Raw genomic sequence first — 26844 nt, 5'->3', positions numbered from 1 at the left:
CCTGTATCTGTTTCCCTCATATCTCCTTTATCTCATCTAATTCTCTCAAAAACCCTGTGAGTGAGATACTATGTTCTCTTGGAACAGATGAAAAAACCAAAGCAAGGCACAGAGAGGCTGACTTGTCCAAGACTACACAGCTACCAAGTGGTCTGAGTCAGGATTTGAATCCAGGAAGGCAAACCAGTTACGGAGACCTGCCTGAAGTTCTTTAATCCCTCTGAACCTCTGTTTCTTTATCCGTAAAATGGGGGTAATGGTACAATCGCCCCTAGAGCATAGAGTTATTGTGAAGAGGAAGAGGAGATAATGCTGGTAAACCGCTTGGAACGGTGCCTGGCACTCAGTAAGTGTTCAAACAATTGTAGAGGACTTCTGTCATCGCTGGAGTGGCTGTTCCCCTCCCCCTCCGGCCGCGGCTTCCTCCTCCGCAGTGCCAGCCAGTGACGTGGGTGCTGCCGCTCGCACAGTCTGGGTTTAATTGGAAACTAAGAGATGGAAGGGGATGTTTGAGGCCCCTCCCTTGAATCTGAACAGACCCCCAGGGAAGGGGCGGCTCTCTCTAGCGACATCTCCCGCAGGCCGCGGATACTGCTCCCGGACAGGGCAGGGAGGCTGGACCGAGGAGGCTGCCCCGGGGTGGTAGGCAGAGGACGGCCGGGGAGATGTGAATGTGTTGGAGGGAGGGCAGGCAGGGGACACACCACGTTTTCTGAGCCCGGTGCCAACTCACCAGGAACCATTGGCCACGCCCATCATGGCCGTGGGCCGCTCCCCACCTGGCTGTCCCAGCCTCGGCGCGCCCTGGTCTCCGCGGCCCGCGCGCTCTGGTGCGCTTGGCTGGGTGCCGGCAGAGAGCCCGCCAGAGGGCCCAGCGACCGGCAGGGGACCCTGCGGGAGGCGGGATTGCGGGGAGGGCCCTGGGCCGCCCCCTTCCGCCCTCTGCCCGCCCTGCCCGCCCACCAGGAGCTCCTGACTAGGAGGCAAAAGCCTGTGGGCTCCCTGAGTGCTCTGCCTGCTCCGCGCGGTGCTCCTACCTGTAGATTCCGGGGACTTGTGGGCGCCCCCTTCCCGGACATCTATCCGTTCTTCTCCTTCGAAAACCTCCTACCCAGCTACCCGCACCTCGGACGGGCGGCGCTGGGATCCCAGGACAGGACATCAGGCTCGCAGCTGGTGACACATAGACTCCCTCCTTTTTCCCCACCACGGTCCAGCCTCGGAACCTGGGCGCCCTCCTGCCCGGAAAGTTTGGGGTTGGGCGCCATGGCCAAGAGCAGCTCCCTGAATGTCCGCGTGGTGGAGGGCCGGGCGCTACCCGCCAAGGACGTGTGAGTACTCCCGGAGCGAGCAGGGGGTGAGGGGCGCACGCGGCATGGGATGGGGTGGTGTCGCCCATGCCGTGTGCTAGGGAGGGTCGCGAAGTGTGTGTGTGATTCTTGTCTAAGACCCCGTGTTGGGGCAGATCAGCTTTCATGGGGCGAGAGGCCTCATGCCCATTGCTGTCCTGGTGGGAGGGGTTGCCCAGACTTAGCAGATGCCTCCCCCCCGGCTCCTCTCTCTTGGAAGGGGGGATGATTTTGTTCTTGGGGTGTACTAAGGGGGGTCTTCCAGAGCCTCAGCCTGCTGATTGGAGGGCCGGATTCTGCTGGAGCTGGGGAGGTGCATGGGAAGGGGGGGGTCTCTTCTTTAGTCCAAGCCAGCGCTGAAGGTGGGGCTTCTCCAGGCTTGGGTGGGCTCCTATCAACAGAACTCTGGGGAGGAGCCCAAAAGGCAGGGGATCCAGGTGGCCCCAGCATTCCTGTGTGCATCTGGGATTTAGGTTTGCAGAGTGTCACCAGATGGCCGGTGGTCCAGCCTTGGGGGAAACGGGGTCCTCTTTGACCCAGGGCCCTGAGCTTCCCAGCCAGTACCTCCCAGCCCAGTGTGAGCCTTCCCTGGAAGCTGAGTGGCTTGAGGAGCCAACTGCCCCTCTGCAGCCCCCTCCCTGGCCAGGTGTGATGGGGCTGGAGAACCCTGGGCTCCTTAGGACCAGCCTTGGCTTTGCTTCCCTGGGCCGAGTCAGCAGTTGCCTAATCAGCAGAATGGTGGGAGGGGTCGCCCTCCTGCTTGGCCTGGAGCCCAGAAGGGGCTCTGAGGGTGTCAGCACCTGGGGTAGGTATGGGATCTCTGGCAGGACATTGGCTGTTTGACCTTGAACCTAGTTGTTTCTGGGTTGCATTCTCCCGTCTGTGCAGTGGGAGCTCCGGACAGGGTCTCCAAGCCATGAGTGGCTGTGTGGGTGGAGAGCCTGTCGGGATCTGTCCCCTGGCCAAGGCCAGCAGGAACCTGGATTCCGAGCCTTTGCGCCAGTCGAGGCTGGGTCTTCGCTCTGCCCTAGCTCCCCCAGCTGTGGGTCCCCAGCAAGGAGTAGCCTGTCTTGGATTTCATGAACTCCCCCTCCCCAACACTGCAGCTGTGTCAAGGGTGGCGGGGAGCTGCTGAGAGCTCCCTCCATCCTCATCAAATAAACACACCCCTGAGATGGAGAGCTTGCAGGGCACAGGCAGCATCTGGGCAAGCCCCCTGCCTCCCTCCTTCTGAGATGTCCTCAGAGCCCACGAGGATGAGAGATTCTGGAACCACCGGGGCATGCAGTGAGGCCAGCAGCAGGGGCTTGGCAGCTGATGGAGGGCTGAGGAGGGATCCCGTCCCGAAACCAGGTTTCCATCTCATTGTGCTCTGCCCCCTGCCCCCCACCAGTCCTGGCGAGGCCCGTGAGGAAGCGCCTTCGGCCTCTCTGGAGGAGGGAGTTGAGTCATGCCTGGTTCCTTAGCCACCCCCTTCCCCATGTTCCTGGGCCAAGGTGAGCTCTGGGGTGGGCCACGCCCCAGAGCAAGAGTAGGGAGTCACTAAGCCCCAGCTGGGGATCCAGCCACCCTGCCTCAGTTTCCCTAGCTGTTGGCTCCCTTCATCAAAGGGGCTCTCCTCACAGTGTGCTGGGATCTCCCCACCTGTGGGGACTCTTAGATAGGGCGTGTTCTCTTTCCCTTTCCTGAAGCTTCACGAGGTTTTAGGGGAGCTGGACCTGGCATAAGAGGAAGACGCAGCGAATAATGTTCATGTTCTCACTCTCATTCGTAATAACAGCTGTGAGTCGCCAAGGGCTGACCATGGGCCAGGTGCTGTGCTTAACACTTCCTATGGTCCTGTTAGCATCTCCATTTTACAAATGGGGAAACTGAGGCCCAGAGAGGCAAAGTCACTCGCCTAACACCACACAACTGGGATGTGAAGGCTGACTGTCCCATGGGCAAACCAGACCGGCCAGGCAGTGGCTGCGGGGCCTTCTTTCCCACGCTTGAGGTGGTACAGAGGCCGTGGGAGAGGCCGAAGGTCTGGAGAGATCAAGGATCTGGAGGGGGCAGCCCCTCCCGCCACGGCTGCCCCTACCTGATAGGAGCCTGATAAGGCCCTTGTGCGTCAGAGCCCTGCAGCTGACATTTGAGCTTGGCTCCCATGAGGGGCTGGGTGTCAGGCGGGGCCACCAGGAGGGGCTCTGCCTCCCAGCCCTTTGCGGGTGGGGGGTCCCAGCCCACATCTGCAGTTGAAGAACTGAGGAATGGGAACCTGCCTTAAAGAAGCTCAGGGATAGAGAACCCAGAGGGAGAAATGAGGTATAGGGGGTTATCCAGCCAGGGGCAACCCAGGGGTGGAGCCAGTTGGGGAAAGTGAGGTTCCTGGGGTTACTCAGCCCAGTGGGCCAGAGGAGTAAACTGAGACCGGGGGTACTACGCATAAGGGGGATCAGAGGTAAGAAAGTAGAGAGTAGCTCGGAGACCCAGGCCACTGTGCAGGCTGAGGTGTGCGGGAATGGGCACCTCGCAGGGCACTAAGGCACTGGGGCACCCAACCAAAGCAGCTAAGGGAAGGACTCCAGAGAAGAAACTGAGGTACAGGGAGGGCTCAGCCAGCTGACAGGCCTCAGGGTGGAGCCACCTCCCGGCACCCCTGTCCCTGTTCCTTGGAATCCCTGAGGCTTTTGCGGATCAGTGATAAGCTGAACCGAGAAGGGGTAGTAGAGAGAGAAAGGGGGTGGAGGGTGGGGTGTCGAGGGAAGGGCCATTTGGGGAAGGTGTTGTGAGGGGTGCTGGAGGCAGCTTTGGTTAAGAGGATGTGCGTGAGCCCTACAGACCTGAGTTTGGATGCTGACTGCCAGGTGGGGGTAGGGGAGGAGGATACAGGCCTCCCCCAGGGAGCTCACAGTTCAGAGGTTGCAGAGAGCCAGGAGACAGACACTTAGCACAGAGAGAAGCAAGGGAACAGGCTAATTTCAGATGCTCAGGGGCATCAGAGGTCATTTTTACACTGAACGGTGATGGTCAAAGAGGGGAGGGTGAGGTCTGAACACAGGACGAAGCCAACCATGACGAGATCAGGGACAGGGTAGCTCAAGCAGATGGAACAGCAAGTGCAAAGGCCCTGAGGCTGGACTGAGCTGGGCAGCAAACAGAGGAGGCCTGTGTGATTCGACAAGGGGAAGGGCTGGGCTGGGCTGGTAATTCTTATTGTGAAGAGGGGATGGAGTTGGCTTTGGTGGGCTGACGACTCATGGCTACTGGAGGGGATGGGGCACATCTGTCCTGCTGGGTGAGTTTTGGGGTCTGGGTGCCCTGGCCTGTGCCTGCAGTGAGCCTGCTGAGGTCCGTCCCTGCTGAAGGCTGAGCAGGGTGTGCCCCCGACCTAGGAAATGCCACTGAAGTGACCAGCTTGGAGAGGGCAGTGCTCATCCCCGAGGGTGGCGTTAAGGCCCCTGTGGGGAGAGTTCTGGGGGAGCCCGTGATGCCTCCCACCACGCACTATCTTTTTTAGTTCCTCCAACTGCCCTGGGAGGTGTATGTTAGTCTTATGCCTGATTTATAGAGCAGAGGATCTGAGGACCACAGAGGGGAGGAGGCCCGCCCGGGGCCCACAGCCAGCACGCACTCCTGACCTCTGCTCTGGGCTTCCTGGGACCGAAACGCTCACCTTGCTCGCTTTGTGCCTCAGTGTTCTGTGTGTGTGGGTGCACACCCAGGGAGCCCATGCATGGGGGGCAGAGTCACAGTGGGTGGGCTGTGCAGCCATGACAGCTCCTGCTGGTCCCCTGAGGTCCTGCCTCATCGCTGGACCTGCCGAGGGGCCCTGGGCCAGCCTCCCCTCCTGGGGCCTCAGCCATGCCTCTCTGTGTAGTGAAGGTGGGCTGGGGCCCCCACCCCTGGCGGCCCTCTCAACACCCTCCCCAACCCTTTCTCCATCCGCAGGTCTGGGAGCAGTGACCCCTACTGCATAGTGAAAGTGGATGACGAGGTGGTGGCCAGGTGAGGCGGGGAGAGACCGGGCCTGGGGTGAGGAGGGCAGGGCGGGGGGTGTGGGTGGGGCTCCCCTTAGACCTGGGGAGTCCAGGCTTAAGAATTCACAGGGTAAAGAGGGGCTGGGGAGGGCGATGCTCACCCCAGGGGTGGACTTGCGGGCCTGATGGTGGTGCTTCGTGCCCTGGCCTTGGGATGGGATAGCTGGGGCTGCCAGCCTTCCCCCCGGACTTGACGATGTCCCTGCTGGCTCCCTGGGGCTGACTCAGCGGCTGCCAGCCCGTGCCTCTCATGGTGGCCTCCCTGGGGGCGGGCATCTCACGCTTGGCTGGGCTGGCAGGTTCCGGGCCCGCTTGCTGGGTGCTGTGGGCTCCAGGGCGCGTGTGCGCGTGTGCCCAGCTGGGCCAACTCGCGTGTGTTTGTGGGGGTGTGGGAGGGCTGGTGTCCAGATGCACGTGTCCCTGTGGGTGTACGAGCTTACAGGGTCACTTTGTGCACCAGTGTGTGGTCTGTGCACATGTGCGGATGTGCGTGCGCACACATGGGCTGCCCTGTCCACACGTATGCAACATGGCCTGCTTGTCTGGGTACACAGGCGCCAATGTGAACCCCTGTGAGGATGTGAGGGTGTGAGGGTGTTTGGTGTGTGAGTGAGTGTGGGCTGGGAGGTCATGCTCGGCTCCCACCCCCGCAGGCCGATCAAGGGGCAGCGCTCGGCCCCCGCAGGCCTGAGGGGTGCGGGTGGGTGGATGGCTGAGGCCTCGGTTCCTATGGAGACAGCAGGAATCAGGATGCTGCTGGCGCCGGATCTGGTCCAGATGGGGGGAGCTGGGGGCAGGGAGCCCACCTGGGGGAAGGTCAGCCTGCAGCACCCCAGCCGACCTCCATCGTTCTCTCTGCACTCATGCTGCCCCCTTATCCACGAGCCCGCAGATGGGCTCTCTGTTACCTCTGGCTGCTGTCTCCCCCTCTCCGGGGTACGCCCCACTCAGGGGCTGGGGAGCCTGAGGGACCACCAGCAGGGAAAGGGCCAGGGCGGGGGCTGTGGAGGGTGTTTGGGAAGGAGGGCCCACCTGATGGGGGTGCCCTGGGCAGGGGTTGAGGGCAGAGGGTGCATGCTCGTGTGTGTGCGTGTGCGTGCGTGTGTGCACGCTTACACTCGTAGCTGGGTCAGAGGGTATGAAAGGAAGGAGGACGGCAGTGACAGGTGTGCGACCAAGTCTTGCAGCCATAAATCTGGGTGTGTCTTCACTGAGCAAGTAGGTTCTTTGTTCCTTGTTGGGGAAAGGGAAGTGCGTCTGCAGGGCTGTCGGGGGGAAGATGCTGTATGTGTGTGTCTGTTCCCCAGCGTGGCTTGGTCCTAACCCTCCAGGGGTCCCTCCTTGCTGGCCGAGGGCTCTGGCTCCTGCTGACTTAACAGGCTTCTGGCCCCCACACTCCTGCCTGTCCCAGGCAGCACCTTCCTGCTCCTCAGAACTGACAGGCTCATTCCCGCTGCAGGGCCTTTGCACATGCTGTTTTGCCCATTTGGAATGCTTGTCCCTGTCCTTCCTCCCCACTTTGCCTTTCTTGACCCCTTCTGTCCACATCCCAGACCCACAGGCACCGCTGAGCTAGTGACAAGCACAGGACTTCCCTCACTGTGTCCTCAGAGCTCAGGAGGGAGCAGCTGCCTGCTGGGGGTCACGGGGCCCCAGGGGAGCAGGGACCTTGGTCTCTCTCCCTCTGATCCCCTGTAACCCGTAAGGCTTGGCACCCAGTTGGGGTGTTTATGGAGTGAATGAATGAATGGCTGGATGGAATTGTGCGTGTTGTCAGTTACTGTGTGTTTGTGTGATTCTGTATGTGAATCTGCTGTGTCTAACTGTATGTATGTGAGTGTGTGTCTGAGCATTTCTTTTGCCTGCGTGTTTGTGTGAATGTGTGTTCTCTTTGTGTGTGTCTGCACATGTTGGTATATAGAAACATAGAGATGTGTATTTCTAGAAATTTCCAAGGCTGCATGTTGTGTATCTGTGTAGGTGTGAATGTGTCTGCGCCTCTGGCTTCCGTGGTGTGTCTGTGTCTGTTTCAGTGAGCGTCCCTGTGAGAATGTGTGTGCGCTTTTCTGGGTGCTCAGGTGTCTGCTGCCTGTGTGGCCCAAGTACCCCTAGCCCCCTGTGACCCCTTTTGCAGGACAGCAACTGTCTGGCGGAGCCTGAGCCCCTTCTGGGGGGAGGAGTACACGGTGCACCTGCCCTTGGATTTCCACCACCTGGCCTTCTATGTGCTGGACGAGGATACGGTGGGGTGTGTGTGCTGGGGACCCAACCTGGGCATCTGAGGGGAGGCAGATGCTCCACCCACCAAGCCCTTGATGTCTGCCCCTGGTACTCCATGGGCAGGGCGGGTGGACTGACTTGGACCCTCCCCTGCCTGCCTTTCCACAGACACGATGACATCATTGGCAAGATCTCACTGAGCAAGGAGGCAATTGCAGCTGACCCCCGAGGTGGGTGAGGGGCACTGGTCCTCAGCCAGGCAGGAGGAGGAGGGGTGGCCATGGCCAGGGCACAGCAAGGGTCATTGGAAGCACAGAGCCCTCAGTGGAAAGCTTTTTCAGTTTTTGTTTTTAAACAGGACAGATATGTGGGGGCAGAGGTAGTTGGAACATCACTAGTATGACAGTGGATGAGGAAAAGAGGGCAGTGTGATCAAAGAAGGCTTCCTGGAGGAAGGGGAATAAGTGGGTCCTTAAAGGTGCTTTGGCAAAGATGCTTGGGCACATCTCCATGGGTTCTCTTCTAGGGTCAGGTGCAGGCCAGGCCAGGTGGAGTATTTGGTCGGGGTTGATTGGAGAAGGTCCTAGGTGCCAGATCAGAGTCTGGACTTTTTTTCTGGAGGTACTGGGGAGCCATTAATAGTCTCTGAGCAAGACAGTGAGGAGATTGGGGCCATATTAGAGGAGGAAGGACCGACAAGAGTGAGTAGATACATCTCCAGAAGATCTCTGTGTTGCTTTATGGATACTGGATCATGGTGGGACAGGATAAGCTCCGGGAGATCAAATAGGAGTTTGTGCAATAATCACATGAGGGGACGTGGGCAGCATCCTGGACTTGGGGGTAGGAGCGGAGATAGAGAGAAGAGAGATTGGACTTCCACTCCCAGCAGCACAGGACACTACATCTTTAGAAGGGCCCCCCAGCCATGTAATAGTGAGATGCTGAATTAGATGAGATCCCTAGTACGTCGTTGGACTTGCTATAAAGAAGAAAAATCCCTCGGTGTTTTCCCATGCCCTACTCGTGAGCAAAACCTGACAGAATAAGGATTTCCCCAAAGGTAAATGTCAGTATCACACCTGCCGTCAACAGAGTAAATCTTGAGCTAAGGCCAAGGCGGACGGCATTGACCCTGAGACTTCCCATTGGACCGAGACCGTTACAGAGGCCCAGAGTAAGCAAGCACCACTCTTCCCCAGGGGTTAGCATCCTCATGTTAGGTTTCCCACAGAATGAGATCAAACAAACAGGAATTCACAGATTACCACACACACACGATGCCTAGGACATGGTAGGTGCTTCATAAATGTTAGTGCCTGTCTGTGCCCTCCAGCGGTGGGCCCCCATGAGCAAGTGTGAGCAGAAACAGTAAGCCTCAGATTTAGACCCACAAAGACTTTAGAGCCTGTACCTATGATACACAGAATGAAAAAAAAAAAAAAAAAAAAGATATTCAGGTAAATAAAAAAATGTAGTCACCAGGAAGGACCAGTGATAACCACACCAACCTAAAGCAATGCATTAAAAAAATAAATGGGCAGACTTGAAAAAGAACCAAACCAGACTTTTAGAGATGAACAGTACAATGGTCAAAGTGAACGACTAAGGAGGCGAGTTCCGTAGCAGACCACTTAGAGAGGAAGTGAGAATTAGCTGGAAGAGAGACCTGAAGAAGTTGTTTAGATTTGATCCCAGAGGAACAAGAGGGAAAACGTAAAAGAGAAGTTTGGAGACAGAAATAACCGAGGCGGCCCAGCCTTCGTTTAATGGGAGACCTAGCAGGAGCATATAGAAAAACAAGGGAGACCAAAGAATAGCGATAAACACTGGGGAGAGGAGATGATGAACAAAGTTGATGACCCAGAATTTTCCAGAACTCAAGGAAGAACCTGATTTTCCAAGTAGGGGAAGCACAACCTGTACGAAGCAGGATAAAACACATCGTTCCCTAGACACATGAGGGTAGAACGGCAGAGCATCAAAATAGTCCTTGAAATAAGAGGAAAGGCAGAGCATTTACCCAAGAACAAGTGTTAGGCTGAAATGACTTCCCGGTAACTACAATGGAAGCTGGAAGTCAGAGGAACAATTTCTTCAAAGCACTGAGGGAAGCGAGAGAGAGAGATTGAGGTTGACATGGAGGTTGACTTGACTGATTCAGGCAGGGAGAATGAATGGCCCAGATGAAGACTCAGAGATAGCAAAGCCCAAGATCTTTTTTAGGGGAAAGCACATTGGGACTCAGTGGGCCCTAGGATTGTGCTGTCTGCATTCAGACCTTAGCTCGGCTATTTAGCAGCTGTGGGATCATGGGCACAGACAGCTCTTTCTCTCTGGACCTCATTTTCCTCATCTGGCAGTGGGGATAATTGCAGCATCTAGCTCAGGAGGCTGACATGAAAAGTCCATGCTTCCGTACATTTCTAACATTAATTGAATTTCTAAGTGGATGCAATGCTGAATAAATGTTAGCGCCTCTGCCCCGCAGGCATTGACAGCTGGATTAACCTGAGTCGTGTGGACCCGGATGCAGAGGTGCAGGGTGAGATCTATCTGGCTGTGCAGCTGCAGGAGGATGCACAGGGCCGCTGTCTTCGCTGCCACGTGCTCAGGGCCAGGTATGGCCATGGTGGGGGTGGCGACGGGGGTCTGAGAACTAGCAGGAGTCCCCTGGTCAACCCCAGCTGCCTTGGCCTCTGGGACCTTCTCACTCCTGGGGCACTTCTGGGATCACAACCAGGATCGCAGGGAGGCAAACCGTTCAAGCTCACTGGATTGCAATTTCCTGGGGTCAAAGCACAAGCCAAATCCTTGTTGTGTCCCCAGTGGCCAGCAACCAAAGGCTGTACACTCAGAATGACCATACAGATGAGGATGGAGGTGTAGTAATCAAATTGTAAGTGGTAGATACCCAATTCATACTGACTTAAGCAGACTGTCTCATTTAATGACATATAGCTTCAGGCATGGCTGGATCCAGGTGCTCAAATGGTGACACCAGGAATTTGTAGACACAGATTCCTTGGCTGTCTCTTGTGTTAGGCTCATTCTCAGTCTCTCCCAGGTTATGGCAAAATGGCCCCAGCAGCCTTAGCTGCAATCCCCACAGCTTGGCAGCTCGCACTGAAAAATAACTTCTTTGTCTTGTTGTTTCCAACCAATGTTTTGGGAATATTTCTTATTGGCTTAGTCTGGGGCACATGCTTGTCTCTGAATCAATTACACGGACTCTGATTTGTCAGGTGTGAGTCACAAGCGCATTCCTGGAGTGGAAGGAGGGATCGGCCCACCTAAGTCGTGTGGGCTGGGAGTGAGGGAGGGGAGGTCTTGTCCCAGAGAAACATCAGAAGGAAGATGGATGCAGGGCTAGTAAAATCCACAAATGACCCCCCAGGGGTGCCAGCTCGAGGGATGTCCACCTTTCCTCCCACCTGTTTATCGCTCTGAGCTCCCCCATCATTCTGCTTCCTCAAATACTTTTCCCCTTTCCCCGTCTTATCTCCCATCTTGTCTTTCTGTGTTTTTTTTTTTTTTTTTTTTACACCTTACTCCCCCAACCTTCACTTTTAGGCCAATTCTCACCCAGGTTGGGGAGGATCTCTATTTGTAGCTTGCTGTGTGATTTTGAAGTCCTTTCTTGCCCTCTCTGTGCCTCTTCTACCATCTCCAGATTCCTGCTGGGGATCCTTGGAATCTGGATGGAGTACCAGGGGGGCAGGGGACAGGAGAAAGGACTTGGCATGGGGCAGGGGCTCCTTATCTGCTTTTTGCTCAGGGCCTCCTCCCCAGCCACATGGCTGTGAAGGATCCTTGCAACAGTAAAGGGACCGTTTGCTGTTGCTTAGCAACTGGACTGGCTCCTAGGAAACCAAAGAAGGCTTTGGATGCTTAACAGTGGTGGGAGAGGAGCAGCAGAAGAAAGCAAGCAGACCCTGGTTGGGGGTGTTATCCTTGGATTTGGGAGACCTCAGGAAGGAGGGGTGGGGTGAGACTTCTGGGTTGCCATGACAACCAGAGGCAGGGGGTCTCTGCCTCATGCCTTTTTTGGGGTCGTAGGCAGGGTGTGGGCCTGAGAGTTTGTTGAGTGAATGACTGAGCTGAGCCCTTGCCACCCACCTGCTGCTATGCTAAGCCTTTTACACACAGCATCTCATTCGACCTTGACCCTGTGAGGTTGGTCTGTTATGACTCTCATTTTCCAGATGAGGAAACTGAAGTTCAGGGAGGAGAAGTGACTTTTCCCAGAGTCACCAGGCAACGAATGGCAGAGCCAGGCTTTGAGTCCTGGCATCTGGTCTCCCATCCAGGGACTTCAAAGAAACTGAGGCTCCCTTCTCCTCTCTACTACACCTCTGCCTGCTGGGCTTTGTGGTGCAGGACTTGACCCTTCTGCGCCTCAGTTTCCTCATCTGGGACATGGGGACGTAACTAGTGCCTCCTCCTAGGGTGGCATTAGTCAACAGGAAGAAACCCAGGCTGCACGGGCAAGGTGAGGGTGCTCCTTCCTGGGTCCCTGCAACGTAGCAGTTTATTACCTTGGAAACCAGTGGCATTTGAATGGCTTACCCTGAGCCCCTTTTCCAAAGTCCAGCTTGGGTCTTGGCCCTTGAGGGTCCTGTGTTCCCCACTCCTGTTCTCATCTATCCCCAGGGACCTGGCACCCCGAGACATCTCTGGCACGTCTGACCCATTTGCACGTGTCTTTTGGGGTAACCAGAGCTTGGAGACATCGGTGAGTGGTGAAGGGCAACTGGGAAAGAGTGGGGCACCGGGAGGGGCGTCCCAGTCGGCTCTCTCTCTCACCCCCTTCTCCCCCAGACCATCAAGAAGACCCGCTTCCCACACTGGGATGAGGTGCTGGAGCTGCGGGAGACGCCGGGTGCCCCCTCCCCACTGCGGGTGGAGCTCTGGGACTGGGACATGGTGGGCAAGAATGACTTTTTGGGCATGGTGAGTGCTCCCTCCAACACCCTCCATGGCTCTCTCCTGCCTCCAAGGGAGGAGAAAGGGTAGATGGATGGGGTGTCCTGGGGCTCAGGAAGGTGGGTGTGAAGGCTGCCTCATCAGGTCCAGGGTAATTGATTCCTATTGTCCCAAAGGTGCAGGAAACTGCCCAAGGTCACAGCTGGGGTTCAGACTCCGATGCTGAGCTGAGAGTACCCAGGGTGACAATGTGCTAGCTCTCTTCTAAGGACTCCTCCAACATAACCTCATGGCTACCCTAATTGGCTGGGACTGTCGTCTGCATCTTACAGATGGGGAAACTGAGACTCAGAGAGGCTAAGTGGCTTTCCCAAGGTCATATGAGCCAGGATTTGAGTGCGGGTCTCTGACTCCAGAATCTAGGCCCTTAACTCCAATTCCTGGAAGCACTGGGGTCAGGATTTTCCTCTTAGAACCTCCGCGTCCCCATCTCTCCAGTGGGTGGGCTGTTTCTGCCTCTCGGTAGCAGTGGCGGTATAACAGAACTGACAGTTTTTAGAAGGAGGTGCTTAGAGGAAATAAGGGGGAGGCTTGGTTGCGCAATGCCGGCTGGGCCTCAAATGGTTAAAGATAAGAGTTGCCACGTGATCCAGCAATTCCACTCCTAAGCTGGAACCCAAGAGAAGCGAAAACACAGGTGTTCACACCAAAACCTGTATGTGAGTGTTCATGGCAGCATTGTTTGTAATGAATAGCCAAAGTGGAAGCAACCCAGATGTCTATCAACAGGTGAATGACACACAGCCACACAAGGGGAATACCACTCAGCCATGAAAAAGAACACAGGACCAAGCGACGTTACAATACAGATGTGAACATCATGCTAAGTGAAAGAAGCCAGTCCTCCCCCCAAATCCCATGCACATTATGTGATTTCATTTCTACGAGAGGTTTAGAAGTGATGATTATATCTACGAAGACAACATAGATCCGTGGTTGCCAGGAGCTGGGAGCAGGGCAGTGGCTGCTAATGGCTTTTGGCAGGGCTCATGGAAACGTTCTGAAGTCAGTAGTGATGTTGGCACAGGTCTGAATACACTGAGAGCCATTGAATGATGCGCTTTAGGTGAATTGCATGGGACAAAAATTACATCTGGGGGGCCTTCTGGATTGTATTTAAGACTTTTGATGGATGCAATGGTGTCCCTGAACAGAGCTGAAAAGACACACAGTCCGACATGCCATATCTAGCAGCTCCGTGGCCTTGGGCAAGTCACTCCACCTCTCTGAGCCTCAGTTTCGTCAAATAAGTGTCCCTGGTGGCCCTCAGTGCTCTGGCAGGACTAATCATTTGGGACTGGGGGACGGAGTGTCACTGCCGTTGTGTTGATGGGATACAGTGGGGGAGGAAGAGGTGGCCCCTGGCAGGCAGGTTAAGTGCTGTTCTTCCAGGGCTAGGCGGGGTGGGACAGGGCTCCGCTGAGGGGGTGTGTGTCCCCCCCGACACAGGTGGAGTTCCCCCCGAAGGTCCTGCAGCAGAACCCACCCAATGGCTGGTTCCGTCTCCTGCCCTTTCCCAGAGCTGAGGAGGATTCTGGGTAAATGTGGGGTCGAGGGAGGAGACCAGGCTGGAACTGCGTTGGGTGCCATCTCCATGGGTGCCCACGTCAGCCCACAAGCGATCACCCTGTCACTTTGTTCCTTCGTTTAACCAATGTTTGTGAATGTCTCACAATGCGCATTTACATACGTCCAAATGAGTTCACCGTACACCCATCTGCCTGCACACCTGGCAATTCACACTGGTTGATGTGGGATCAGAACCCTGGGTCTTTCCACACCTGCCCACACCTGTTCACACTGTCCATTCCTGTCCATTTGCTTATACCAGCCACAGTGTTTACACTGTCTGAGCCTGTGCATCTCTGCTTGTGCCCGTCAGTATCTGTTCACACCTGTGTAGACGGGCCACACCTGTTCACGCCTGCTCGTACCTGCCCACGCTCACCTTGTTTGGCAAATACCCACGCTCCTCTCTTGTGTTCACACTTGCCCATCTTGGCTCCCTGCGCCTGCCCGTATGTACTTCCATGCGTCGCGCATACCTGTGATCTGACCCCGTCAGGGGGAGCCTGGGGGCGCTGCGGCTGAAGGTGCGTCTCGTCGAGGACCGCGTCCTGCCCTCACAGTGCTACCAGCCGCTCCTGCAGCTGCTCAGGGAGTGCGTCCTGGGGCCGGCAGAGGTGGGTGCGTCGGACGAGCAACTGCCCTGGGTGGGGGAGGGTCTGGGTCATGGCCGCCCCCCGCTTCAGGGATACCTATCTGGGCTCTTCTGCTTTGGAGTCCCAGGGCCCTGGGCTACCTCTCCTGCCCTCTGTCCTTGTCCAGGAGGATATTTCTAGCCCCCTGGCTGTGCTGGAGGAGCTGACCCTGGGGGACTGCCGCCAGGACCTCGCCACCAAGTTGGTGAAGCTCTATCTTGGCCAGGGTCTGGCTGGGCCCTTTTTGGACTATCTTACCCGGCGTGAGTTGGCGCGGACCAGTGAGTTGGCCCCGTGAACCCCAGACATCACTCCCCCAGGATGAGTCTGCAAAAGGTCTCTGGGCGGATACGGGGGCTGCTTAGAGGAGAGGAGCTCCTGCGTGTGTGCACGTGTGTGTGGAAGGTTCCCCATGCTGTGCGTCCCAGCCAGCGGGTTTTTGTTACTTTTGAGCTGTGCGACCCTAGGCAGATTGCTTAACTACTCTGGGCATCTGTACTGTGAACGGAGTTGATGTTGCAGGTCTCGATTTCTGGGGCTGGAGGAATCCTGACCTCCACCTTGGGTGGGTGTGGGGTGAGGTGGGTCAGCCCCCCATGTCCCAGCAAATACTTCCTTCTGCCCTCCCAGCTGACCCCAACACCCTCTTTCGTTCTAACTCCCTGGCATCCAAGTCAATGGAACAGTTCATGAAGGTGAGTAGGTGAAGGCCCGGTGGGGCCCGGCGGTTGCTTCCTCACGGGGAGCCCCTTCCCAGTGTTGATCTGGACCCGAGAGCTTGGCTGGGTTCAGGTGGCAGTGGGTAGCTGAGCTGGGGTGCTGGTGGTGGGTGCCTGGCCTTTCACCCCAGCCCTTGGGCATGCCTTGGCCTCCCTCTGAACCTCTCCCTGCACGGTGCCCCCTGCCCCTAGCTCATGGGCACGCCCGGCCTCGCCCTCAGCCCCACCCCGTGTGGTGCCCCCTGCCCCCAGCTCGTGGGCATGCCCTACCTGCACGAGGTCCTGAAGCCGGTGATTAATCGCGTCGTCGAAGAGAAGAAGTACATTGAGCTGGACCCATGCAAGATGGACCTGGGCCGCACCAAGTGAGCAGAGCCAAGGGGTGAACTCTGACCCCCAGACAGCCCCCTTATGCCCCGCAGCCTTATCGGGCTGGGTCTGTGCCGCCTGCCACTCTCGGGAGCCCTGCATTCCACTTCCTAGTCTCACCTGTGAGCAGCTGGGTCCTTAGGCCGTTTCCTCATCTGGTAAAGGGGCCCTGACGCCTGCCTTTGGGGTGGTTGGAAGGTGTGGGCAGCCCTTGTTGGGCAGGGCCCAAAGGAGAGGTAAGACCCTCTCCTGTCCTCACCATAGTCCCCAATGGATTGCCCAGCAACCGCCTCGCATGGCCAGGCGGGAACAAGCCCGCCCACCCTGGCTGGAGTGGGAAAGGGTCCTAGAAAGAGAAGAGGAGGCTCCCAGCCGCCCCTGCTCTCTCCAATCTCATCAAGTGCTGCAGGCCCCACCTGTGCACGCAGGCCCACACGGGGGGCCCTCCCGGAAGGGCGTCAGCCGCCAGCACAACCATAGAAACACCTAGTACACAGGGAATGTTAGTTAACGCTGGGCTGTGTGTGCGTTAAGTCTCACAGCCCTTGGGCCCTCCTCCGCCTTAGGTGGCACAGTTGGGAAGCTGCACAGCAGGGGTTTGAACTCGGGTCCTGAGCAGAAGGGCAGGGTCCGTCTGTGAAACCCCAAGTCACAGGCTTTTCCCAGCATATCTGGCGAGGATGCATCAGGGGCATCCGGGCACCTGGGCGGTGCAGGGTGGTAGCCAGACCCGAGTGGAGAGTCCTGAATTCTAATCTCGGCTCTGCCCGCTATTTGCAAGGTGACCTCCTTGAGCCTTGGTTTCCTCACCTGTTACTTTGAGAATCATCAGGCTGCTTAGTCCATCAGGTGGCCGTGAGGATTAAATGCTACAATGCTAGAGACCTTAGTTCAGGGCTCAGCTCCCTGGGTCCAGGCCACAGCAGGGCCGAGAACCTGCAGCCTGGCTTCTGCGGTGTTCTGTCTGAGGGTGGGCAAGACACACCCCTAACCTGGATGGGAGAAAGAAAGGAAGGAATAAGATAAGTGCAGAGAGGAAAGTGCTACTCCACCATCCACTCAGCAAAACAATTGTTGAGCACCTACTGTGTGCTGCCCACCGGCTGAACACTGAGTTCACAGCAGAGGACAGATGGACACAAATCCCTCTCCTGGGGGGAGACAGAGCATAAACTAAAGAAGAAGGTTCTTGCAGCTGATCAGTGGAATGGAGGAAAATAAAGCTAGGGAATGTCACAGGAGGTGCCAGGAGTGGGAGAGAGGCTTGCGATCTTCCCTAGGGGGGCTGCACAGACAGCCTCACAGAGAAGGGGATGTTTAAGCAAACACTGGAAAGGGGTAAGGGAGAAAGTCATGTGCGGAAGAGCGTTCCAGGCAGAGGGAGCAGCAAGTGCAAAGGCCCTGGGGTGGAAGCGTGGGTCTGGCATGTCTATGCTGAAAATGCATTTTGCACCAGGGTCTGTAATGATGTGCGATGAGGGAGGGATGGCCCCTTTGAGAAGGTGACATTTAAGCTGCACGCGGGGGCAGGAGGCAAGAGTGTCCCAGGCAGAGGTAACGTCATGTACAAAGGCTCCCAGATAAGCATGAGCCCCATGTGTTTAAGCCGCGGCAAGGAGCCGGTGGGAATGGTGGGAGTGGAGGTTGCCGAGGTGGGTGGGATGGGAATGTGGGTGCTGTCTGAGCCCGGCGGGGGCCGGGGGAGGGTTGTGAGCAGGCAGGGGCTGGGCTCTGAGGCAGAGCTGCTCTGCTTGCTCCCCAGGAGGCTCTCCTTCAAGGGCACGCCCTCGGAGGAGCACGTGCGGGAGGCCAGCCTGGGGCTGCTGACCGGCTACCTGGGGCCCATCGTGGACGCCATTGTGGGCTCCGTGGGACGCTGCCCACCTGCCATGCGCCTCGCCTTCAAGCAGCTGCACCGGCGCGTGGAAGAGCGCTTCCCGCAGGAGGAGCACAAGGTGGGCCAGGCACTCCCTTTGGGCAGAAAGGGAGACTGAGGCTGGGGAGAGCCGTAGCTTTTCCAGGGTCATGTGGCAAGTCCAGGGCAGAGGTGGGACGGGAACTAGGCTGTTGTGCTAAAGTACTCTGTGTCCTGGCAGAAGTGGGGACCACATTCCTGGTAGGGTCTGGGACCCCCCAGGGGTGGTGGTAATAATAATAGCAACAACATTATATGCAGCGTGAGTCAGACCTTGTTACGCATATATATGACCTCACCCAGTCCTCACATTCACGCAGTATTATTCCATTTTACAGAGGAGGAAACTGAAGCCCAGAGAGGTGACGTGACACAGCAGAAAGGGGTGGTGCTGGGATAAGCACCCAGCCAGGCAGGCCGGCTCCTGAATCTATGCTCATAACCGCCAAATAATAGTGTGGCACAAAGTGAGTGCTTCCTCAGTTCCAGCTGTGTGTGTGCGCGTGCACACGCGAGGGGCGGGGGAGAGAGAGAAAGTTTACATGAAAGAAAGCTCGTGCTTTCCCAATATTGATACAAAAGTTGAAAACTCAGGTGCTGCAGGGTTTAAGCAGGTGAAGTAAACGAACAAAGCAGTCCAGGTGTGGGGCAGTAAGGAGTGGTAGGGATTGTGGCAAACTGGCGCTCCCACAGCTGTCTAAAGAGGACAGCTGCAGGCAATCAATTACTGCCATGTAAAATTGCCAGATCTTCAGAGTTGTTTTCTTAAAGCCAACATTCTGGATTTTATGTGAGATCCCTCATTTTAAAAATGTTGGCACTAATTCACCTGGAAAAAAAAAAAAACAGCAACAAAACAACAACACTTTGCGCTGATCATTACACATTGGTGGCTGGAGTGGTCCATAGGTTATTAGTCTGAGACTCCTGGGTTTAATGCTCAGCACACTTCCAAGGTGGCTGTCATCCTTGCTCATGAATGACATCAAGTGAGGCTAACTTACCTGGTGCTGATGTAACAGAAATGTGGACTCGGCTTCCCTCTGCAGCAGGACCCAAGATTTAAATGTTGGAGATGTAATGGCCCATTCCTGCAGCCTGGGTTATGAGTTCTTGACTTATGTCACATTTCTCCCCACTTCCTGTTTACTGAAGGGGAAACTGAGGTGCAGAGAGGTAAAGAGCCTTGGCCCAGGCCTCCAGACTCCCAGCTGGGGTCTTTCCTTTCCCCCTCTCAGCCCTCACAGTGGGAAAGGCCTTGGGCAGGGAACAGGGACTTTCTCAGGCCCACAAAGGTGGGCAGGTCAGGGGACCTGGGGGAGCCCCTTTCTCTGCCTCTCTGCCACCTGTTCCTCCTTCTCAAGAAAGGAGGAAGTCACAGGCTGATGTCAAAGGCTAAAATTACCCTTGAACATGGCAGGCGGGGGTGGGGTGGGGGGTGACCTTGGGGGCAGTTCAGGGTTCCAGATGAGTGAGGTAGGGGCAGAGACCCTCCCTCTGTGCACTTCAGGTACCCAGCCCCTGGCAGGGCTCACTGTCAATGCAGAGGCGGCCCCGGGAATTGGCACACACCCAGGGAAGGTATAGTCTCAGGTGTGACTACGGCCCCTCAGTAAACACTGGAGCACATTCTCAGGGTACATATCGCAGGGTGAGGTTGAGAGGTGAATGGGGAGTGGCTCAGGGGCAGCCAGATGCACCCGGAGGCACACGCTCTTCCTGAGTCCCCTCTGCTGACATGACTTACGTGCAGGTGGCCAGGCCTGGGACTCACGTGGGCAGGCACCATACTTTACAGTTTGTACAGGGCAGAGGCTGGGGCTAGGGGTGCACACGGGACAGGCTCGAGCCAGCCCAACGGGGTTCACTACTGAGCCTCAGTGTGGTGGAGAGCTGGGAGTTCAAATCCTGCCTGGGCTCAATCTTGGTTTTGCCACTAACAGCCGTGAGGTCTTAGGCAAGCGACCTTCCCTCTCTGGGCTTCAGTTGCCTCCTCTGTAAAATGGAGATATAATACTTCCTGGGGTGAGTATTAAATAAACAAATGTATGGGGAAGATCTGGCTTGCTGCTATTCATTATCATAAATCGTAGATCTGGGTGTGAATCCTGCCTCCTTTACTCATCAGCTGTGTGACCTTGAGCAAGTCACTTGACATCTCTGAGCTTCTGCTTCCTCATCTGTAAAATGGGAATAATGATGGTGCTGCTTTCACAGGACTGTGACCTTAGCAGACTCAGGATGTTTGGCTAAATCTGATTGTGCAGCCTTGGTATTATTACTTCACTTTCCAGACAGAGAAACTGAGCCCCGCGCCCCAAAGGCCTCCTTGGCAGACCAGGATGGCCTCCTGACCTACCTACCATTTCACTTCCTCTTGCACCACCAGTCTATAGTCCTTGCTGCCTCCGTTCCCCCAGTGTGGAAATGAATTTTGGGGGGCCCCTCACCTGCTGCCTTTCTCGGCAGGACGTGCAGTACCTGGCCATAAGCGGCTTTCTCTTCCTGAGATTCTTTGCGCCTGCCATCCTCACCCCGAAGCTGTTTGACCTCCGGGACCAGCACGCAGATCCCCAGACCAGCCGCTCACTGCTGCTGCTTGCCAAGGTGCCCCCACCCTGGGAATGCCAGGGGAACGCACGGTAGGAACAGAGCAGGGAGGCCAGACCTGAGGAAGAGCCAGAGGGGACCCAGACTAACCTGTCTGAGACGCCGCTTGCATGCTGAGTGCAAAGGCATTTGTTATGCTCCCTCATTTCCTTCTTGGAAACAAAGATGCTGCTCTTCCAGGAGCCAAGTGGGAAGCAGGCTAACCATCCTTCACACCTGAGTATTCATTAGACTACCCTTTGCAAAGTGGCCATGTTTGGAGGTTCTGACAGGCACCAGAGTACGCATGATAGGATCGGGCAGTCCTGGTGGGGAGATCTGGGCTCAGGAGGGAACAGAATAATAAGGACACTGGGGGTGTGTATCTGTCCACAGGAAGAAACAGACATTGCCCAAAGCAGGTGCTGCTATGAGTCCTCTTTCTTTGAATACTGATTTAGAAGCCAGGACGCTGGGGCTGTGTTCCGGGTCCACAGAGGGCCCTAGCCCCTGTGTGACCTTGGCCCTGGCATCCCCTGCTTCTTTGCTCCAGGCTGTGCAGAGCATCGGAAACCTGGGCCAGCAGCTGGGCCAGGGCAAGGAGCTGTGGATGGCCCCCCTGCACCCCTTCCTGCTGCAGAGTATCTCACGTGTGAGAGACTTCCTGGACCAGCTGGTGGACGTGGAGGGGGAGGAGGGTGAGTTCCTGTGGCCCTGCCACGTCTGGCTTGTCACTCCCTTAGACCCTTGGGACCCACCCTTCCACCCCTCCCCCACCCCTGGCACTGAGACTGGACCTGTGTGTCAGTGAGTCAGTCAGCTAACATTTCCTGGCACCTACTGTGCCATTCCTGCTGTGGGAGGGGCTTGTGGCATGGTGTTCATGCAACTGACAAATGTCTATTAAGAGCCTACTGTGTGATAGGCACTGTTCCACGTGCTGGGGAAACCACCGTGAACAGGACTGGAGAAACTCCTGCTCTCACGGAGGTTTTATTCTAGTGGAGACAACAGGCTGTAAATAAGATGTATTAGCACATCACGGCATGGTAGGAAGTGACAAATGCTAAGGAGAAAAAATAAAGGGGAAAGGGGATGTTGGAGAGGAGGTGGCAGGTCAGACTTTCAGCTAGGGTGGCCAGAAGCAGTCTCACTAGCGTGACGTTAAAGTCCTGAAAAAGAGCAGAGAGCAGTCCATGAGGATCCCAGGGAGCAGTGCTCCAGGCCGGGAACAGCATGTGCAAAGGCCCTGAGGTGGGGGCAGAGAGCAGCTGTGAGGCGCTCAGAGAGGAAGAGAGAATGGGGAGGAGCCAAGGAGAGGTGGGGGGCGGGGCCAGACTGTGCGGGCTTTGTAGGCAGTGGGAAGAATTTTGTCTTCAACTTGGACTACAGTGGAGCCCCAGGAGAGTTTTAAGCAGAGTTGGGGTTGAGTCCATATAACAGTGCGGGGCCAGGTCATGAGATAGTTGGGGCCAAGTCACGTAGGAGCAGAGCCTGTTGAAGTGTGGAGCCCTGGCTGTGGCTGGAGGGGTCCCTGTGGTGACGGGGAGGAGCCTGTGGTCTGGGCTCCCAGGAATGGCTGGTTCTCAGGCCCTCCCTGGACTGACTCCATAGACATGGCTCCCCCTGCTGGCAGCCTGTGCCACTGCCCGCAGATCCCTCAGGTAGGAGAGGGGTCCCCAAGGCTGTTTGTGCTCCCCGCCCAGCCATCTGTGACACCATTCCCCAGGGAGGGAGCGGGCTCATCCTCCTGCCTCTAGGGGAGCAGAGAATCATGCTCATCCAGGAACCCTGGACAGGCTGAGCCCGGGCAGGAAGGTTTCACTGTGCCTCCTCCCCATTTCCCAGAGGCTGGGGGCCCAGCCAAGGCCCTGGTCCCGCCCTCAGCGACTGTTCGAGAAGGCTACCTGCTGAAGCGCAAGGAGGAGCCCGCCAGTCTGGCCACACGCTTTGCCTTCAAGAAACGTTACTTCTGGCTCAGCGGAGAGACCCTCTCCTACTCCAAGAGTCCCGAGTGGCAGGTGGGGCTCCAGTCCACCGTGGAGGGGGTTCCAGTGGTGCCCCCCCCCACAGAGCAGCCTTTTTGCACCCCAGGGGGACAAAGAGGCCCAGGATGGGTCAAGGACTTGCCCAAGGCCCTGCAGCAACTTGACAAGTTCAAGTTGTCAGGCCAGGCTCTGCTCACACCCTTGGGCCAATGTGGGTCCGGGCCAGGCACAGCCATGTGCGTACAAACGCTCACCATCAAACGTCCTTCAGAACGTGCACTCGGAGTGGCCCAGACATACCCTCCCAGGTGTGGGCACGCACAGGACAACGACAATGCTTAAGCACCCTCAGGTGTTCCCAGCCAGGTCTATGCCCACATACTGTAGAGACTCAGAGGTACATCCTAATAGAGGCTATCAGGAGCACACGCCGGGCATTCCTTCATTCATTCATTCATCAAACATTTATTGAGTGCCTACTAGGTACCATGCAGGTTCTAGGCATGGAGGTACAGCAGTAAACAAGACAGAATCCCTGTTCTCATGGGGCCGCCATTCAAGTCTATGAGAGACGCACCCTGGGACGTGCCCACTGCTGCGTATGCACCATCAATAATAACAGCTCCCACTGGAGAGGGTGCCGATTCCAGAGGTCAGCTCCCTGGGTTCCAATTCTGGCTCCACCAGATGAGTGACCTCGGGAGGGTCATTTACTCTCTTTTGCCTCAGTTTCCTCATCTGCACATTGGGAAGAAGAATAGGCCCAGCCTCAGAAATTTGTTGGGATGCTGAAATAAGTTGATAAATGTGAAGTGCTTAAAACCACATCCCAAGTGCCATGTCAGTGCTGATGGTGACAATGATGATGATGGCGGTGGTGGAAACTGATGCCCAGAGAAGTTGTCACTTACAGAGGGTGGGACAGGACTTCAGGACTCGAGGAACAGCTGAGTGGACATGCACACAGGCCACAGATACACGAGGTTGAATGTCCCCACTCCCGGGGACACCACGTGATGCACACACCCAAAGGAAAGCTGTCCCTGGGGCCCCACACCCCGGCCCCAGCCCTTGGCCCACCCTGCCGGACATTCCCCTCTCCCAGACGCGATCCTCCATTCCCGTGTCTCACATCCGCGCTGTGGAGCGCGTGGAGGAAGGCGCCTTCCAGCTGCCGCACGTGATGCAGGTGGTGACGCAGGACGGCTCCGGAACGCTGCACACCACCTACCTTCAGTGCAAGGTGAGGCACTGCAAGGATGAGGGGCGACGGGCGTCCCTTGAGTCCCACTTCACCCTGACTGTCCCACCCTCCCCACTCTACAGAATGTGAACGATCTCAACCAATGGCTATCGGCCCTGCGCAAGGCCAGCGCCCCCAATCCCGACAAGCTGGCCGCCTGCCACCCGGGTGCTTTCCGCAGCTCGCGCTGGACCTGCTGCCTCCAGGCAGAGCGCTCAGGTGAGGGGGCGGGGCGGACTTAGGTTCCACCTTCCCTGCCTGTCAATCAGCTGTCTGGGCTAGCTGTGCAACATTGAGCAAGTTATTTAGCTTCTCTGTGCCTCAGTCTCCTCAATGTGAAATGGGGTTGATAGTAGTGCTACCTCCTAGGGTTTTGTGAGGTTAAAGGAGAGGCATTATTTTGCAAGCACCCACTATGTGCCAGGATCTAGTGGTACACAGACAAGCATCAGGTTTGCTCTCAAGGAAGACAAATGACTAACCAAACAATTGTAATACAGCTTCCTAAGTGCCCAGATGAGGCTTTTGAGACTCCAGAGAATGACTCTGACCCAAACCCAGGGTAGGAGATCAAAGCAAGGAAGGCTTTCTGGAGGAGGTGCTGTTTAAATGGGATCTGAGAAGAGTAGGAGTGAAGCAGTGAAGTTGGATTCAGGAATGGGGTAAGGAAGAATGTTGCAGGCAGAGCAAACATCGGGAGCGAAGGCCTGGATGGGAGACAGAGAGGGCAGAAGGAGGTGAGGCCACTGCTCATCCCACAAGGGTGGAGGCAATGGGGCTTGAAGGAGGTAGGGTTTGCACAGTGATTTTAGAGGCAGGAGGGGCGGGGCTTGGCAAGAGCCAGCCACGGGGGCTTCTGGAAGGGGAACAGGAAGGGTTATTGATGGCGCTGGGTCCGCTCAGCTGCTGGTTGCAGCCGCACACACTCGGCCGTCACCCTGGGAGACTGGAGCGACCCGCTGGACCCCGATGCTGAGACCCAGATGGTGTATCGGCAGCTGCTCCTGGGGCGGGACCAACTCAGGTGCGTGCCCTCCTCTTCCCACTTCACCCCCTAGGACCGGTAGGGCCGGCCAACCACAGTGGCCTCCCTTGTTCATTTAGTCATTCTTTCCATGTGCGTTGGCTGAGGTCGGGGCAGGGGAGCGGGCAAGCTCAAGGTGAGGATGGGAAAGCGTCATCGAACCGGCCCCCATGCAGAACCAGATCTTAGCGTCTTTTAATACCTCCAGAGACATGGGCACAGGCCTTGGATGTGGTCCTCCCCGTTCCTGGCCTCAGGGTCGTTGTCTTTCGGTGACAGGGATTTGTTCCAACTCATTGCAGAGTGGGTTCTGAAGCTGGCCTGCATGGGTTCAAATCCTGGCCTGGCCACTTACTGGCTGTGTGATCTTGGGCAAGTAGCTTATCTTCTCTGTACCTTAGTTTCCTCCTTTGGAAACCAGGGTTAGTAATAATGCCTACCTCATGGGCTTGTCCTGAGTATCAAATGAGCTAATACAGGTAAAGCCACATAGTCAGCTTTCAATCAATGGTAAATATTACGATGCTGTACAACCTTAGGTGAGTTATTTTACCTCTTTGTGTCCCAGTGTTCATCTGTGTAATGGAGCTAATAGTAAGTACCTACCTCAGATATGGTTTTTTTGTGATCTCTGAATGAGTTAATTCATGTGAAGGGCCTAGAGTAGTGTCTGGGACTCTATACATGTTGGCTGCGATGAGGATGACCGCAGTGCTAGTGAGTGAGAATCCACAACGTCTCCTACAACCAGCAGAGAATCTCTGGGGTAGAGAGTAAAACTGGGAATCAGGAATCAGCCTTGTCTTTCTCCCTCTCAACTTCTAGGCTGAAATTCCTGGAGGATTTCAGCATGGATATAAGTCCAGAGGAAGACTCAGGGAAAGACTTCAGTTCCGTGGAAGGTAAGGCTTAAGTTCAGGAGGTCCCCTTTCCTTTGCGCTCCCTGACACCCCCCATAACTTGCCAAGTACACCCCTGAGTCCTCCAAGTCACTGTCCTGTTTCCAGTCCACCAGCAGCCCAGGGGGCCGTCTGTGTGGGTTCTGGCACCTTTTAGGATTCTCAGGGCACGAGGCAAGTCTGGAGCCCAAGGAAGCCGTTGGATGTGGTTGGGACCGTCTGCCCTGGCCTGACTAAGCCCCTGTGGCCCCCTGTCTTCCTCCCAGGGCCCTGTCCTGATGCCCTGACCCGGCAGAAAGAAGCAGCTGCCTGCCTGCTGGAGGTGCTCGAAGACCTGGATCGAGCCCACGAAGAATTCCAGTGGCAGGAGCAGCGGAAGCCGGTCCCAGGTCCCCTCAGGCCCTGAGGAAATGCCACAGGCAGCCTGGGAGGAAGATGAAGGAGCCATTGGGCCCGTCTCAGTGTATCCTGGCCCAGGGGTCTCCTTGTGGCTGTCCTGTACCTCGTTGATGCTGTGGCTTGGAGGCTTCTGGAGATCTCCTAGCCCCATGTGCTCTTAGCCCCAATTCTGGGGCATGGACGCAGGGGGCCAGCCGTGCACTGAATGAGTCTCACTCTCTTGGGTGAGGCAGACTGGAGTGACTTGGATAAGGGACCTGACTCATCTGGCTCAGCCTGAGGTTGCTGCTTCCCTGAGCTGGCCTCTACCCACTCCAATGAGGCCAGCCTGACCTGGAGCTGCTGGATACAGCTGCACCTAGATCCCCGGTGCCCACGTGGCCTTGTTGCCCCAGACAAGCACTAAACCAACTCAGACCTTCCTATTTTCATGTCTGCCAATTGCTGTAACCTCACTAATCCTCCTGAACCCTGCCGGTCCTAACCACAAGCTTCCAGAATCAGGTGCCCAATGTGCAAGACTCAGACCCTTGGAGACTGGGAGACCTTGGGCCAGGCTCCTTTCCCCTCTTTGAGCCTCAGTTTACCCTGGCTTAGATGTGCGGTTTTCAAATTTGGTTCCATAGAGGTAGCTCAGGAGCCAGCGAGGAGTTTCTCACACTGGCCCAAAGCTCCCCCGACCCTGGGGTGTCTGCTAGAAACACAGGCCCCTGGGCTCCACCTAGACCTACTGCATCAGAATCTGAAGGAGTGTGGGGCAGGAAGAGTTAGGATTCTTGACAACACGAAATTCGAGGATCACAGGGCTGGGCGATTTTATATATTAGGGTTTTGGGGTGAGAGTATGAGCATGAATCACAGAAGATAAAATGTTTGGAAACACTCAGTGGTCAGAACTGGAAGGGGCTCCAAGCACTCGTC

The 26844-nt window shown here is 56.3% G+C and overlaps 1 protein-coding gene across 4 annotated transcripts; it reads left to right on the top strand.

Annotated features, from left to right (window-relative positions):
- The first annotated feature begins 513 nt into the window (after nucleotides 1–513).
- RASAL1 (RAS protein activator like 1) lies at nucleotides 514–26348 on the top strand. 4 transcript variants are annotated; one of them, XM_090292416.1, is made up of 22 exons: nucleotides 514–642; nucleotides 1116–1331; nucleotides 5283–5339; nucleotides 7506–7619; nucleotides 7760–7821; nucleotides 10083–10212; nucleotides 12245–12326; nucleotides 12413–12544; nucleotides 14027–14115; nucleotides 14643–14760; nucleotides 14906–15059; nucleotides 15409–15473; nucleotides 15690–15862; nucleotides 17629–17821; nucleotides 20251–20388; nucleotides 20924–21068; nucleotides 22219–22391; nucleotides 23464–23601; nucleotides 23685–23820; nucleotides 24505–24625; nucleotides 25451–25527; nucleotides 25791–26348. In XM_090292416.1, exons 2-22 carry the CDS (start codon nucleotides 1267–1269, stop codon nucleotides 25928–25930), a joined length of 2502 nt encoding a protein of 833 aa, XP_090148542.1. In that variant the 5' UTR covers nucleotides 514–642; nucleotides 1116–1266; the 3' UTR covers nucleotides 25931–26348. The 4 variants fall into 4 exon arrangements, with proteins under 4 accessions (XP_090148542.1, XP_090148543.1, XP_090148546.1 ...); XM_090292417.1 differs by having other exon boundaries at nucleotides 516–642; nucleotides 15750–15862; XM_090292420.1 differs by lacking the exon at nucleotides 514–642 and adding an exon at nucleotides 689–830.
- The last annotated feature ends 496 nt before the right edge of the window (nucleotides 26349–26844 follow it).

Source organism: Furipterus horrens, unplaced genomic scaffold, assembly GCF_987537825.1.
Source record: "Furipterus horrens unplaced genomic scaffold, mFurHor1.1.pri manual_scaffold_11, whole genome shotgun sequence".
NCBI classification, from domain to species: Eukaryota; Metazoa; Chordata; class Mammalia; order Chiroptera; family Furipteridae; genus Furipterus; species Furipterus horrens.
The sequence above is the reverse complement of the archived record's forward strand: the minus strand, read 5'-3'. Positions and strand labels throughout refer to the sequence as shown.